This window comes from Monodelphis domestica, chromosome 4 (assembly GCF_027887165.1).
Source record: "Monodelphis domestica isolate mMonDom1 chromosome 4, mMonDom1.pri, whole genome shotgun sequence".
NCBI classification, from domain to species: Eukaryota; Metazoa; Chordata; class Mammalia; order Didelphimorphia; family Didelphidae; genus Monodelphis; species Monodelphis domestica.
This window is the reverse complement of record NC_077230.1, coordinates 183434179-183448449: the sequence shown is the minus strand read 5'-3', so window position 1 is coordinate 183448449 and position 14271 is coordinate 183434179. Positions and strand designations below refer to the sequence as shown.

General features: G+C 36.7%; 1 protein-coding gene across 5 annotated transcripts in view; it reads right to left on the bottom strand.

Annotated features, from left to right (window-relative positions):
- ITGA6 (integrin subunit alpha 6) overlaps positions 1 to 14271 on the bottom strand; it is a 101603-nt gene that overhangs the window by 19330 nt on the left and 68002 nt on the right. For all 5 annotated transcript variants that reach the window (XM_001368046.4, XM_007494373.3, XM_056793996.1 and 2 more), the window contains 11 exons: positions 13588 to 13686; positions 11945 to 12006; positions 5940 to 6100; positions 5597 to 5740; positions 3700 to 3815; positions 3395 to 3584; positions 3200 to 3283; positions 3024 to 3103; positions 2789 to 2866; positions 2598 to 2700; positions 792 to 965 (listed from right to left, as the gene is read on the bottom strand). In XM_001368046.4, coding sequence (XP_001368083.1) covers positions 792 to 965; positions 2598 to 2700; positions 2789 to 2866; positions 3024 to 3103; positions 3200 to 3283; positions 3395 to 3584; positions 3700 to 3815; positions 5597 to 5740; positions 5940 to 6100; positions 11945 to 12006; positions 13588 to 13686 — 1291 coding nt within the window. The remainder of the gene's footprint in view (positions 1 to 791; positions 966 to 2597; positions 2701 to 2788; positions 2867 to 3023; positions 3104 to 3199; positions 3284 to 3394; positions 3585 to 3699; positions 3816 to 5596; positions 5741 to 5939; positions 6101 to 11944; positions 12007 to 13587; positions 13687 to 14271) is intronic.

Genomic DNA, 14271 nt, shown 5'->3' with positions numbered 1-14271 from the left:
TCCACATCCAGAGGAAACATTGTGGGAGTAAAAACATGGAAGGAAAACAACTGCTTGAATACATGGGTCAAAGGGATAAGGTTGGGGATGTAGACTCTAAATGAACATCATAGTGCAAACAACAACACGGAAATGGGTTCTGATCAAGGACACATGTAATACCCAATGAAATTGCACGTTGGCTGGGGGAAGAATGGGTGGAGGGGAAGGAGGGAAATAATGTGATTATTGTAACCAAGGAATAATGTTCTAAATTGACTAAATACACTTATTCAAATGGGGAAAAAATAAAAGACCTGCAAAGGGCTTTATGTACATCTTCTAATTTAATCTTAATAACATTCCTGTAAAGTAAAAATGGTTAATAGTATTATTATCCTTGAGTTACAGATGAAGTCAGCTAGGATGCACAGTGGAGAAGAGTGCTGGTCTTTTTCCACTGTACTGTAATATCACATTGACCACAGTAACATGCTCCCCAACTCATCTCAGCTCTCAATACATTCTACTCCATCACTGGCCATCAAATTTTCAGGTTTCATTTCCTGGATCAGTACTGAGACATGGCAGCTCTAGCCCTTGGAATTGGGTCCCTCGCCTGAAAAATTCCCACTCTTCTTTGGTAACTCATAACTAAAGGGGAAACTCTGAGGAAGGAGGAAAGGCAAGGTTCCCATTCTGTCTGTTTCCTCAGGAAAGTCTGGTGACTATATCAAAAGTAATCCTTTCCCATTTCACTGACATAATGTGACATTAGAGAAGTTATAAGCTGAAAAAACTCATTAACATACCTTTAGGTTTAGAGGGTTAATTTCACCTTGTGGTTGACAATTTATTTGTTCCAGTCCTTGGGAGTCTATTTTCATTAAATAAAGCAGCCATTTGCCATTGAGAATTTCTTTGGGCCACTGAATGTTTAGAGATGCTGTGCCAAGATTTCTAAGAGGTTTACCTAAGTTAATTACCTGTTGAGAAATGAAAATGCATGCTATGTCAAAGGAAATACTCTTAATACAAATTTGCAGGAGCAGTTACCACTTGGAAGCAATTGGAAAAGTGTCAAAAGTATTTAATGCAAAAATTTAATGAGTACAGTACCGAGGCACCGGAAGCATGAATTCTAGGGCAATGTCTGGTTGGGCAAAGGACAAGTGCAAAGTACACGGGTCTCCTGATTCATATCTGTGTAATCAGGGCAACACCATTAACTTCAAATGTGAAGATCTTCACCCACTGGAATCTCCTTGTATTTTGCTGCTATCACGGGTCAAGAATGAAACCTCTATGACAGGCAAGCCATGTCATATGAGGCTTTTACTAGATGTAATTGCTACATATTTTAGTCACAAGACAAGGAAATCTATGGATGACTTTACAGCAAGATTCAATGTTGTATGTAGAAATTCAACCGGATATTTGGACAATTTAACCATCTTTCTTTGTAGCTAATCCCCAGGGATTTTTCATCATTTCAATGTTACTGTTCCAACACACCTCTTTTCCCCTCCTTTCCCATAGTTAGTATGATTTACAAAACAGAAACCCAGTTTCACATTCCTTAGGTAAAACAAAAATGCGAAGATGTATTGGATTTTTGCCCTCTACCAAACCTTCCCAGAAAACATAAAGATGTCACTCATTTAAGCAGTCTACCAGTGATTGCCATTAGACTCATTCATCCTGGTAGTTTTATGTAGAACTCAAGGAATGCTTTCACATTACATTTTAGCTAAAACAAATGGCACTGTATACATCCCTTGCAGGACTAAGATGAATATATGATAGTTAATATGAATAGCTTAGAAATTGCAAAGGGACAGCTAACTGAATGCCCTAAAAGAATGATCCACTGGTCAGATGCTACATTTCATTCAGTATTACTTAGAGTTGCACTTGATTGCAGTTACTGAAGTTCTTATTCTTTGTACACCTAACCTGCCTTTAACACACCTATTGTGACATGGCAGCAGATGGATAGATGGATGGATGGATGGATGGATGGATGGATGGAAGGATAGATAGATAGAATAGATGATAGATAGAAATGCCCACATATACATAATATACATATACATATGTATGAATATTTGATGTATAACTATGCATGGAAAGCATTTTTGTTATAAGTTTATTCCTCTCAAAAAGGAACGCCAATTAAGTTTTCATAACTGTCATCAAATTATTGTGGCACCTCTGTGTTCATTCTTATCGACACATCTTCCTAAATGAAGCAGCTATTAGTGCCTTTTTATTTTCCATTGAAGGTGCACTAAAACAGGCATAGAAGTTAGGTGTTTACCATGAGTCTTGTAACACTAAAGTTATTTTTAATAATGTCATTATAATGGCAATTTCTGTATGAAAAGAGCCTTAAATGAAACATTATTTTTGTGATCAAACTCCCCACCCCCCACAAAATTGGCCATGTTGCAATAAAATTATATTTTAATTTTTTAAAACATTTTCAAAAGTACAAATAATGTCAAGTTGCCAAGTTGTGGGGAAGTGAGTTTTATTTGGAGATGGAAGGAGAGGCAAGTAAAAAATGAAATTATTTATATGAACACCATATCTTATGCATCTTTGCTCAAACTCACCCTGAATTCATATTCTATTAGGTTTCCAATTTCATCTTCAGATTTCATAGCACTCTCACCAACAACAATACCTCCAAAGTACACCTGGGAAGGTTTAGCAACTCTGTTAAATTAAAAAACACTGGGTTTCAGTAAAGATTGTAAATGGTTCTTTCAAACATTGATTTGTTATGCTAAATACAAACACTTACCCAGAGACCGACAAAAGCAGTTCAATAACCACTTTAGCTTTAGCTGTAATTGAAGCCAAATTATCTTGATTGCTTGTTCTGAAGTGAAAAGGAAACAATGAGGTTTTATTTTAACAGTTTTTTTCATTATAATTACACTTCTTTCATGAGTCAGATCAGAGGCAATTCATAGGAGGCCTACACATTCATGGTGCAACACTAAATGAAGAGACTGAGGAGGAAAAAGAACTCTTACGTTTCCAGCTTCAGATTCACGTCCAGTTCTGTGGTGTCAAAGGTGACTTCTGTTGTACTTAAAATCAAATAAAAAGTAACCTAAAAAAGAGAAACACACATGTATGCTAGTGAATGCAATGTAACAATATCTGAATGATACTTTAAAATAATCAAATAAAAAAAGTTAGCACTTACATTGGAATTTCTCTTAAAGGGATTTCCAAGCTCACAGTCTACTTGGGAACCATTTACATTGGCTGCACAACTCAACTGTTTTTCCTGTGACAGAAAAAAAAAAATTTAGGTCAAAATACCAAAATTTATTTATTTATTCGCTTGTCTGTCTGTTTATTTATTTATTTAGTTCTTTTTGTCTTTATGAACACTCACAGGATAAGCCCTCAACTCTCTGTATGCAGAATAAGTTAAGGTATCAGGAAAAGTGGCAACAAGCTTGGCTTCATGGGCATCATCGCCATCCTTTGTAGGATTTCTGGGATTCGACGGGCTATTAGTCACTGTTATTTCTAATGCGATATCTTTCTGGTCTTTGAGAACAAGTTCTGGAATACCATCATGGCTATTAAAAAAAAAAAGCAACAGAATCATTCTCAATGCACTTGAAATCCTTCCTCATCAAACAGCTCTTACTAAATGATAATAGTTTACGCTAATGCTACAAAAGTGGCTCTTACATTGGTAAATAAGAAAATTTGTCTTGGTTGTCATCTCGCGTACAAAATCTGTACTCCAGCTTTAGATTGCTATTACAAATGTTGTCATCTCCGCATCCCTCTTTTAAGAACTGGACCTAGAAAGAAACCAGAGATGAACATAAGCTCCCATCACTCAAAAAAATACAGAGAGAAGTCTAAGGAAAGGAATTCTTCCATCATGTTTGCATTCTGGAATGATAACTGCCACTTTTGGAGACACCACAGGCAATGTGCCCTTTTTTGATGTACCCAATACCTGCTTGGGACTGAAAGGACCTAGTTAGCGTTTTATGAATTTTTTCCTAATTACAAAAAAATAAATCATGGCTCAAGTTATTCTCCTCTTTGATTCACCCCATGCTACGTTTAAGCTTCTAATGCAATATGCCAGAAGGGGTTATTAAAGATGACAAAAATTCTCATTTCAATATATTAATAGTTCAAAGAGTTTATGAGGCAGTGTTATATACTATGGAACTTTGCAAAGTTTAGATTTAACCTAACAGCTGATGTAAAAAACCTTCCACCTTTACTAGTCACTCTGAGAGAGTCTGACACTGCATAATATAAGACCAGCAGAGGCAGCATGAACCTAAGCTGACTTACTGACATCAAGGGAGGAGCAGAGTTATAAATAAATGGATCATTTCCTCTTAAAAGGCAGTGTTGGGTCTGGAATCAGGAGGGCCCAGGTTCAAATGTGATCTCAGGCTATGTGGCTCTGGGTAAGTCATTTAACCCTACCTCAGTTTCCTCATCTGTAAAATGAGCTAGAGAAGAAAATATCCAAATACACCAGTATATTTGTCAAGAAAATCTCAAATGGGGTTAAAAAGAGTCAGACACAAGTGAAAAGACCGAACAGCAACAACTCCTCTCTAAATTTGCACACTAATTCATTCCTAGGCCCTCTCTTTCCCCCAACTCTGCCCAGCCCTGTACAGGTTCTTTAACAATTCAGCCTGTAACTGTCTCTAACTCTAACAATGATATAATTGAGTGTTTAATGCTATTCATTTCATCATTCTGATCATACCTTAAAGTAATCACTTCTTTTTCTGAATAAAACTTGCCCCTTGATAAGTGCCAGACCAAGAAGAAATATGTGATATAGTATGGAAATACTAAACTTAGCTGGTTATAATATGAGAAAGTTACAATAGAAAAAATAATTTCAGCCTACTCATGTGACCCTGGGCAAATTCCCTTCACCCTGTTTGCCTCAGTTTCCTCATCTAAAAAATGAGTGAGAGAAGGAAACGACAAACCACTCCAGTATCTTGGCCAAGAAAGCCCTAAAAGGGATTGTGAAGAATCCAACACAACTGAAACTATTGGACCACAAAAATATATACACACACAAATGTATACATAGATATTTGTACCTATATCTATGACTCCTGTTTGTCTCAGATTATTTGAGATCTAAGTGAATAATAAACTTGTCAGCTGTTAGAGTAAATGTGTGTATGTATATATGTGTGTGTGTGTTTTTGTGTGTATATATATATATATTTAACATGTATATATTTAACATATATACCTATTTATATATATATGCACATGGCTTTTGTTTGAGAGATCAGTGAAATGGTAATTTTTCAAAGTTACTAAGAAATGTAGGCAATTATTTATACTACATAGGCAGAGATTATTTTTCTCATCATTATTTACTCAGATTATAATTGGCTGAGTTTAACATATAATGTATACTGTACGTGTAAGGCACGCATATGTTACAAAACAAGTTTATACAAAGCAGCATCCTCTCAATCCAATCACAGGTTTTAATTATCCCCTCAGGAAGACATTTTAGTAGACTGATTAAGAGAGTAGGAAAAAACCTCAGGCATGATGGGAAATTAGACAAACTTACCTCTGAGGTCACAGTTTTGGGTTCATTTGAATTCAGAATTGGAGTAAGTTCTGGAAGGGAATTCACCCGCCTCCGTGAATTTGGTTCTTGGATTTCCACTGAAGCTGTTATAGGAATGGGACGGAGTTTATCTCTGATGTTTTCCTGAAAAATATAACCACCTGATAAGGATACTTCTCACATGGAAATAGTAACATTCTGACACTCCTGAGGAATGTATTTTTTAAAGTATACTACTTTTGCTACTGTAAAAAAAAATCTGTATTTAGTACTCTAACATGCTTCACATTAAATATGAATAACACTCATGTGGTGCCTTAACTGTCTCCCCCTAATCTCTTACCTGTAGCCAAAGTGTTCTCTCCATGCACATTTTTTGTTTCTGCCCTTTCAGAGTTAAGACATGGGAAGACTTGGGCTCCAAAGCTTGATTTGGAAAATGAACTCTTGATGATAAGCTGGATTTCCTCCTCTGACTTTCAGCTTCAAGTGTTCCCACAATTGCTAAGTAAAATCAACAAGGAAATAGACTCTATGAAACACATACTTTTATTAACAAAGTATATTCCTTCTCTATGAGCTCATTATGAGTTTTTATCCTATTTTTTAAATGGGAAAGGACCTGATTGTACAAAAATATTTCTAGCTAAGCTTTTTGTGGTGGCAAAAAATTTGAATTAAAGGAATGTCCCTTAATCAAGGGATGGCTAAATAAATTGTTTATGACGGTGATGGAATACTATTGTGCTATAAGGAATGATGAAAAAGATGATTTCAGAAAGAGCTGGAAAGACCTGAAAGAACTGGTGCAGAGTGAAGTAAGCAGAACCAGGAAAAACATTGTACACAGTGACAGCAATATTGTGGAACAATCAAATGTGACAGATTTTGCTACTAATAGCAATATGACAATCCAGGATAATCCTGAGGGACTTATGAAAAAGAATGCTATCCACCTCTAGAGAAAGAAATATTAGAGTAGAAATACGGATGAAAATATATGATTTATCACTTGTTTATTTGGGTATATGATTTGGAGTTTTGGCTTCATAGGATTATTCTCTTGCAAAAATGGAAAAATATGGAAATATGTCTTGAATGATAATGTATGTATAACCTATTGGAATTACTTGTCAACTCCAGGACAGGGGAAGGAAGTGGGGACAGAGATAACATGAATCATGTAACTTTGGAAAATATATAAATTTGTTATTGGAATAAAATAAAGATAATAAAATAAATTAAAAATAAATAAAATCATGCTTTCTTTATGAAATTTAATGGAAAAATATTTTCTCCATTTACAAAGTTGAAAAATCTTGTGGCTAATCTGACAACAGGGCAATGTGATTTTCTTCTCTCTTCATACTTTCTACTAACAATTTATATTCAAAATCCAATGATTTATAAATTAATTTCAACTCAAGCCACCTGGGGGCGCTCAAGAACAACTCAAAATTCCACAGCAGTCTATTTTCTGTTTCTGGCTGAGATCACATTAAATCACAGCATTTTAGGGGCTAAATGGAAGCCAAAGATCTTTTCAAAAAGTAGAAATATCCCACCGTCTTTAGGAAGGTGAATAATTAAATCTACCAGGTAAGTAACTGTCTTTAAAAAAGGATTAAAAAAAAACAAAACCCCACTATAATGATGGAAAATTTAGGGTAATAAAGTAGTCTTTGGATGATGGTATGATGATGCCTTAAGAAAATTTAAAGATTAAGATTGATTTCAAATTAAGAAGAATTAAATGTTGGTTGCTGGGTGGTCCTTTATCAATGTCCCTTTCCTATAATGATGAAAAGCCACTTTTAGCAAGTTTACTACACACAGTAATTCTGAGTTAAACATTAGTGTTACAAATCAATATGTAATCTCTAAGATATAGAATTGCAAATTCTAGTGCTATTAGGGTCCTCAGAGTCCACCCAGGCCATCCCCCTCCTCCCATTTTACCACTGATAAAACTGAGGTCCAGTTTTAAAATTGTGATTTGCCCAAGGTCATAGAGATAGCAAGGAATCAGACATCCAGGTTGCCTCCTTATGACAATGGATAGTTGAGGCATCATTTATTTATATTTCCCACCCAACTTACCCATAAACAGAAGATCTGTTCTAATTATGTTTCTTTGACTACTGCTATAATAAATTAGCTTGAATTCACTCAGTATGAGGTTACTAACCAGAAGAGGGAAAAGGTCAGAGAAAGCGAGGTTTAATAATATTGTTATTATTGATATTGGTTATTATTATTATTATTATTGGCACTGATCGTATGAATTTAACCACTTAATTTTAAAGGAACTGAGACATGGGAAAATAATTTGCTCAGGTTACATCATAAATCTGAGACAAAGTTCAGGGAAGAAGGCATTAAAGGGACCAGGAGAACAACCTTTCAGCCCAATTGTTTTTATGAGATTATAAAAATCACAGATTTTAGGCTGCAAGCTATTTAGTCTAACCCCCTAATTTTACAGATGGAAAAACTGAGGACCAAAGAGGTTAAATAATCTGCCCAAGATTAGAAAGGTTATAAATATTATACTTGTGGGATTTTTAGACTCAGGTCGATGTGACTCTATTGCCAACTCTTTTGGCCATGCCACGTACAAAAACAATAATACTAACTAGTTCTATGTATTAAACACATATACAAACTCTCTCTCTCTCTCTCTCTCTCTCTCTCTCTCTCTCTCTCTCTCTCTCTCTCTCTCTCACACACACACACACACACACACACACACAACTGTCCTCTTGTAAATGATACTACTTCTATTCAGATAAGGAAGACCAAAATGTAGACACTGACATATTGTTTCAACAGTAGGCATTTCTGTGTCCATCTGAAGAATTCCTAAATGTCAGAGCTGCCAAATGGAATGCTCCCCATTTTAAGGCCCTCCACAATCTTGACATTATCCATTTATCAGTGATCTGCAAGTATTAAAATGAACTAGATGAGGGCTTAAATGCTGAGTGCCCCTCATAGCAAAAAAGTCAGGAAGGGTTTGGGTGCATTAAAACCATTTATGCACCCGATTCTACTTTAACCCTTACAAACCCTCCAGATACTTCACATCATCATAAAATATTTTCAGGCTGACTGTTTGAAAGCAAGTGAAGTAGAAGATTCATCAAAACTAAATGATGAGTATCTGTATAAATGGATTACTACATTTAAGGACTATGCAATAAAAACTGCCCTGCCACAGACCAGTTTGATGATGGGTTGTTTTTTTTTTAATATAGGGAGGTGCAGTTAAATGTATTGATTTATATAGCTTTGCAAACATTTTTCTAATTGACTTATAATTTTTTAATACTATGGGATTACCACAAATAGCAAATAATCTCTGGATATCCCCTGAAAAGGTTAATATACATTCATATCTCCAAATATACACAGATAAAAATAAATCCCTATATTGGTAGCAGTCAATAAATATTGAATGCAATGCACTGTACGTAATTCATAAAACATGGTGAAAACTGATCATACTTTATTCTTCCAAAGGTAAAAATAGTTCATTTCCAGGAAGTGCTTTGAAGAATAATATCCTTTTTATCAAAAATGTGATCTGAAAATTCCTCATAGAGCTTTGACAAGATTTAATAAGATTTCTCATCATAAGACCATTGATTTAGAACAAAAAAGGATCTTTGAAATTATCTGGTCCAAATCCCCACCTTACAGATGATAAGGAAATGTCTCTTTGCCCAAGGATGCACGTGTAGGAAATGTTAGGGGAGAGATTCGAAAATCCTCGGATTCCAAACCAAGTGCTCTTTCTAATATATCATTATGCCCCCTATTACTAGCCAAAGAGCAGTTGTTTTGTTTTGTTTGTTTTGAGTGGAGTGCCTAATTCAGTCCCCAAAGAATGGTAGACAAAGATCTGTAATTTTTCAAATAAGGGAGTACAAAGTAATGCATTTAGGTAAAAAAAAAAAATCCAAACTACACTTGGGGACATTGCAGACCATTCCCTGTGTACATATTGAACTTAAGTGCTGCCAAGCGGGCTAAGAGAACATTTGATAGTATTATGGAGAATATTATACATAAGATTAAAAACTAATCAGTATAATCACCTTGCAAAAAGTCAGTGCACCTGTACCTGCAATATCAAATCCAAGACTCAAAGGATAATGAGAAAGACTTAATGGAGTTGGAGATAATCCAAAGAAAGGCTGGAGAACTGGGGAAAAGCTCAAGGTAAATGAGCAGAAGCCAGTTAAGGCTGCCTAATACCTTTACATATTTATATAACTTCCCAATAGAATATAAACCTCTTGAGGACAGGGATTGTTTCATTTTGTCATCGTACACACAGTGCCTATGACTGTACCTGGAGTCATCTGTATGGCTACAGACTAAAAGGGAACATATGATCAAAGTTTATATAATTCAGAACTATGTAAATTAAATTAGGCAAACACAAATTTCACAAAAATCTAGAATGTACTGAAAGACATCCCATGAAGCTTAAGAGGTATAAATCAGAAGAAAAGTGGGGAGGGGAAGGATACAATTCTATACAACAGTGAGTAAATTGCTTGAAATAATTAACTTTCCCACTCCTATTCCCAGAAGTAGTATAAACTTTATAAAAGTACAAGTTGAAAAATATGAGTAGATTTAGAAAAAATTAGCAGACAGAAATACAGTGGGATTTGTTCAGGAAAACAAGAGTATTCTGTCAGTACTACTCAACTTTTTTGAGAGTGGAGAATAGACAGGATTAGACTGGACAAATTGCAAGTTGGACTCAGTTTTAAAATTCTTACATTCTTATCTTCTCACCTTGGGGGTTTGAAAACCCATTTAATTTGGTTTTAAACCCCTACATATTTGCAACAACTATGAAGCCAATGAGGTCAGTCTCACAGGGATGCCATGTTACCATAAAGACTCATCTTTGCCTCACGTGCTCCAAATAAAAGAGAAGTGTACCACCATGTTGAATCATGCTCAAATTTCAGTAACCAAATGCACCATAATAAAAGGAAACTTTCATCCTATCATACATTCTTTTAACATTTTATCAACAAAAATTTTTCATTTAGACTGTCAAACACTTGTGGAAGAAGTCAAGGAAGTAGCATATCTGCCTTTTAAATATATAAACAAGAGAAAGATTCAATGGTGCTTATGATCTTCAGGCCATGAAAGAGTGTGGGATGGAGAGAGGTGCCTTATAAGTAATCTAGGATGGTGTAAGGATAGGCAGAAAGACAATAGACTTGGTGAATCTACCATACTCTAGCCAACAGCATAGGTTAAACCTTATTTTAAATCAGTAACAACCCTAAAGCCAGTTTTTATACACACTAATCCTTCTTTCTTTCTTCCTTTCTCCTTCCCTCTCTCTCTCTCTCTCTCCCTCCTTTTCTCTTTCCTTCTCTCTCCCTTTCTTCTTTTCTCTCTCTTTCTCTCTCTGTCTCACACCCTCCCTTATTTCCTCCCTCTCTCCCTCTCTCTTTTCCTTCTCTCTCTCTCTCTCTCTCTCTCTCTCTCTCTCTCTCTCTCTCTCTCTCTCTCTCTCTCTCTCTCTCTCTCTCTCTCTCTCTCTCTCTCTCCCACTCTCCCCTTTGCCTTTTGTCTTCATATTAAATCTAAGACAGAAGATAGGCAAGGGCTAGGCAATCAAAGTTAAGTGACTTCCCCAGGATCACATAGCTAGGAGGTGGCTGAGGTCAAATTTTGAGCCAAGTTCTCCAGAGCCTCAAGCTCTATCCTATGCCACCTTGCTGACCCTATTAATTTTCACTGGAAAAAAAGTCTTCCCTAGGCTGCCATGGAACTGGAAACATGGCTCTGGGAACAACTGAGTTATTCTCCAAAGTATCCTGATATAAACTGATCTTATTTGGAGAATCTACAGGTTTCCTCTTGTTATTTGGTTCTGGTATAGGTGCTGCTATAGGAGGAGAAGGATAGGTATACTAATATAATAATAATACAGTATTATAAAGTATATTAAATGATATAATATATATTTAAAGCACTTTCCTTACAATAACCCTTGGAGATGGTTGCTATTATGCCCATTGTGTGGAAAGGAAACTGAGGCCCATGGAATTTACTTGCCTAAGGTCACACAACTAAAGCATGTCTGAGATATGATTTGAATTCAAGTCCTTCCAACACCAAGTTCTATGTTCCATTCCATTATATCATCTCACAGCCTCTAATAGAGTATTTAACCCTAGAAATTTCTTTTGTTTGTAATAATTCTATTTTTCTAAACTTTTTGAAGATCTTTCAACTTGAAAGAAAAATTTTTGAATATATAGTCAAAGAATATACATATATATATATATACAGTCAGGTACTTACATATCGCAGGATTGTAATTACTGGGTTTGGCGGTATATTCAAAACAGGCCTTAACCTTCAGGCTGTATAAAATCAAGCACATAATTCTTAAATAATGCCTTATCGCAGTGGGATAACTCAATCAAAACTTTAGTTTTCATATACTCCCAAATTACTTTTTTAAAAAAATGATAACACATTAAAATTTGTCTAGGGAAAAATAATTCTAATAATCAATAAACAAAAGGAATGCTATGGCATTGGTACAGCATCTATATAGTCCCAGGCTTATAGATGGTCATCAATATCAATAAATATAAATACATATAAAGGGGGTGCTGGTGGCTTAGTGAATTGAGAGCCAGGCCTATAGACAGGAGGTCCTGGGTTAAAATCTGGCCTCAGACACTATCTAGCTGTGTGACCCTGGACTTAACTCCATTGCCTAGCCCTTACTGTTCTTTTGCCTTGGAATTAGTACACAGTATTGATTCTAAGATGGAAGGGAAGGGAAGGGAAGGGAAGGGAAAGAGAAGGAGAAGGGAAAGGGAAGGGAAGGGGAAGGGAAGGGAAAGGGAAAGGGAAGGGAAAGAGAAAGGGAAAGGGAAAGGGAAAGGGAAAGGGAAAGGGAAAGGGAAGGGAAAGGGAAGGGAAGGGAAAGAGAAGGGAAAGGAAAGGGAAGGGGAAAGGGAAAGGGAAGGTAAAGAGAAGGGAAAGGGAAAGGGAAAGGAAGGGGAAGGGAAAGGAAAGGGAAGGGAAAGGGAAAGGGAAAGGGAAAGGGAAAGGGAAGGGAAAAGGAAGGGAAAAGGAAGGGAAGGGAAAAGGAAGGGAAGGGAAGGGAAGGGAAGGGAAGGGAAGGGAGGGGAAGGGAAGGGAAGGGAGGGGAAGGGAAGGGAAGGGAAGGGAAGGGAAGGGAAGGGAAGGGAAGGGAAGGGAAGGGAAGGGAAGGGAAAAGGAAGGGAAGGGAAGGAAAGGAAGAAGAGAAAAAAGAAAGAAATTTTTAAAAGATTGTCTAGGGAAATAATAATAGCTAGCATTTACATAGCACTTTGAAGTTTATAAAATACTTTACAAATATTAAGTCATTTTATCCTTGTAATAAGCCTGGAAAGTAGGTGCTATTGTTATATTTATTTTACAGTTGAGCAAACCAGGGCAGAAAGAGATTAAATGACTTGCCTAGGCTCACACAGAATAATTGTCTGAGGCAGAATCTGAACTCAGGTGTTCCTGACTTTAGGCCCAGTGCTCTTCCTAACTACCCCTAAAACTCTGAGAAGTAGGGACAATTCATATCCTCATTTTAAAGTTGAGGAAAGTGAAGCAAAAAAGGATTAAGGATTTTTCTCAGAGTGAGGAAGTATCTGAGTCAGGATTTGAACTCAATTCTTCCTGGCTCCAGGTCCAGAGCTCTATCTATCACACCATTTAAGTAAAATGTAAAGATTCTTCTTTTCATGATCTGGTATATCTTGCTTATGAGGAGGAATGTTGTCATTGGAGCATCCAAGTATGCCATTTATAAGGGGAATTAAAATTCACGGTAAAATGCAATATGGCACACACCCACACATCCAGGGTCCATCTGACAGACAGCACTGACCATCCTGGAGGAGGAAGGGCCAGACAGAGGCAAGCCCCCGGTCCCCAGATAAGTATCTCACCAGATCCCACTCGGGGCCCCACAGGGCATTTTCTGTCGGAGATCAATTCTGTTAGGTGTTACTGTGATTGTTTTCAAGATGTTGATCACAGGCCGAGATCTAGATGGTAGGAAAAAAACAAGAGAACACAGTCAGAATTCTGGTGGTATTCTATGTAAGCTTCCTCCTCTGACTTGGGCCTCCTCTGACTCACAGAGTGGAGATGGGACCCAGACTCTGAAGGGATCTTAAAGGTCTTCGAGGCCGATTCCCAATTTTACAAATACTGAGGAGATGGAGGCCCGTGGAGGGGAAGGGCCTTCCCCCCAACCAAGTACAAAAAACAGAGCTGAAATTTGAGGTCTTCTGCCTCCATTGTACAAAATCACGCCATTCCCTCCCCCTCCCCAATTAGCCAACTACGGCCTGCAAGGGCCTAACAAAAAGCAAGTGAAGGCTGGATGCGGCCTGCAGGATATCATGCCCAGATTTCTACAAAGCTGCCTCTCTCTAACTGATGAATCAACAATGTATTAAAGTGTTAAAGGCAATTTAAGTCGAAAGTAACTCATAACGGGGATTTTAGCTTTGAAGACTCGATTTCTTGAAAAAAAAAAGAAAAAGAAACCTAAATGGTAAATAATTTTAACAGCTGTTCTTTTTGGAGCTCTGATATCACGCAGGGCGGATACCCATGCTGTACCG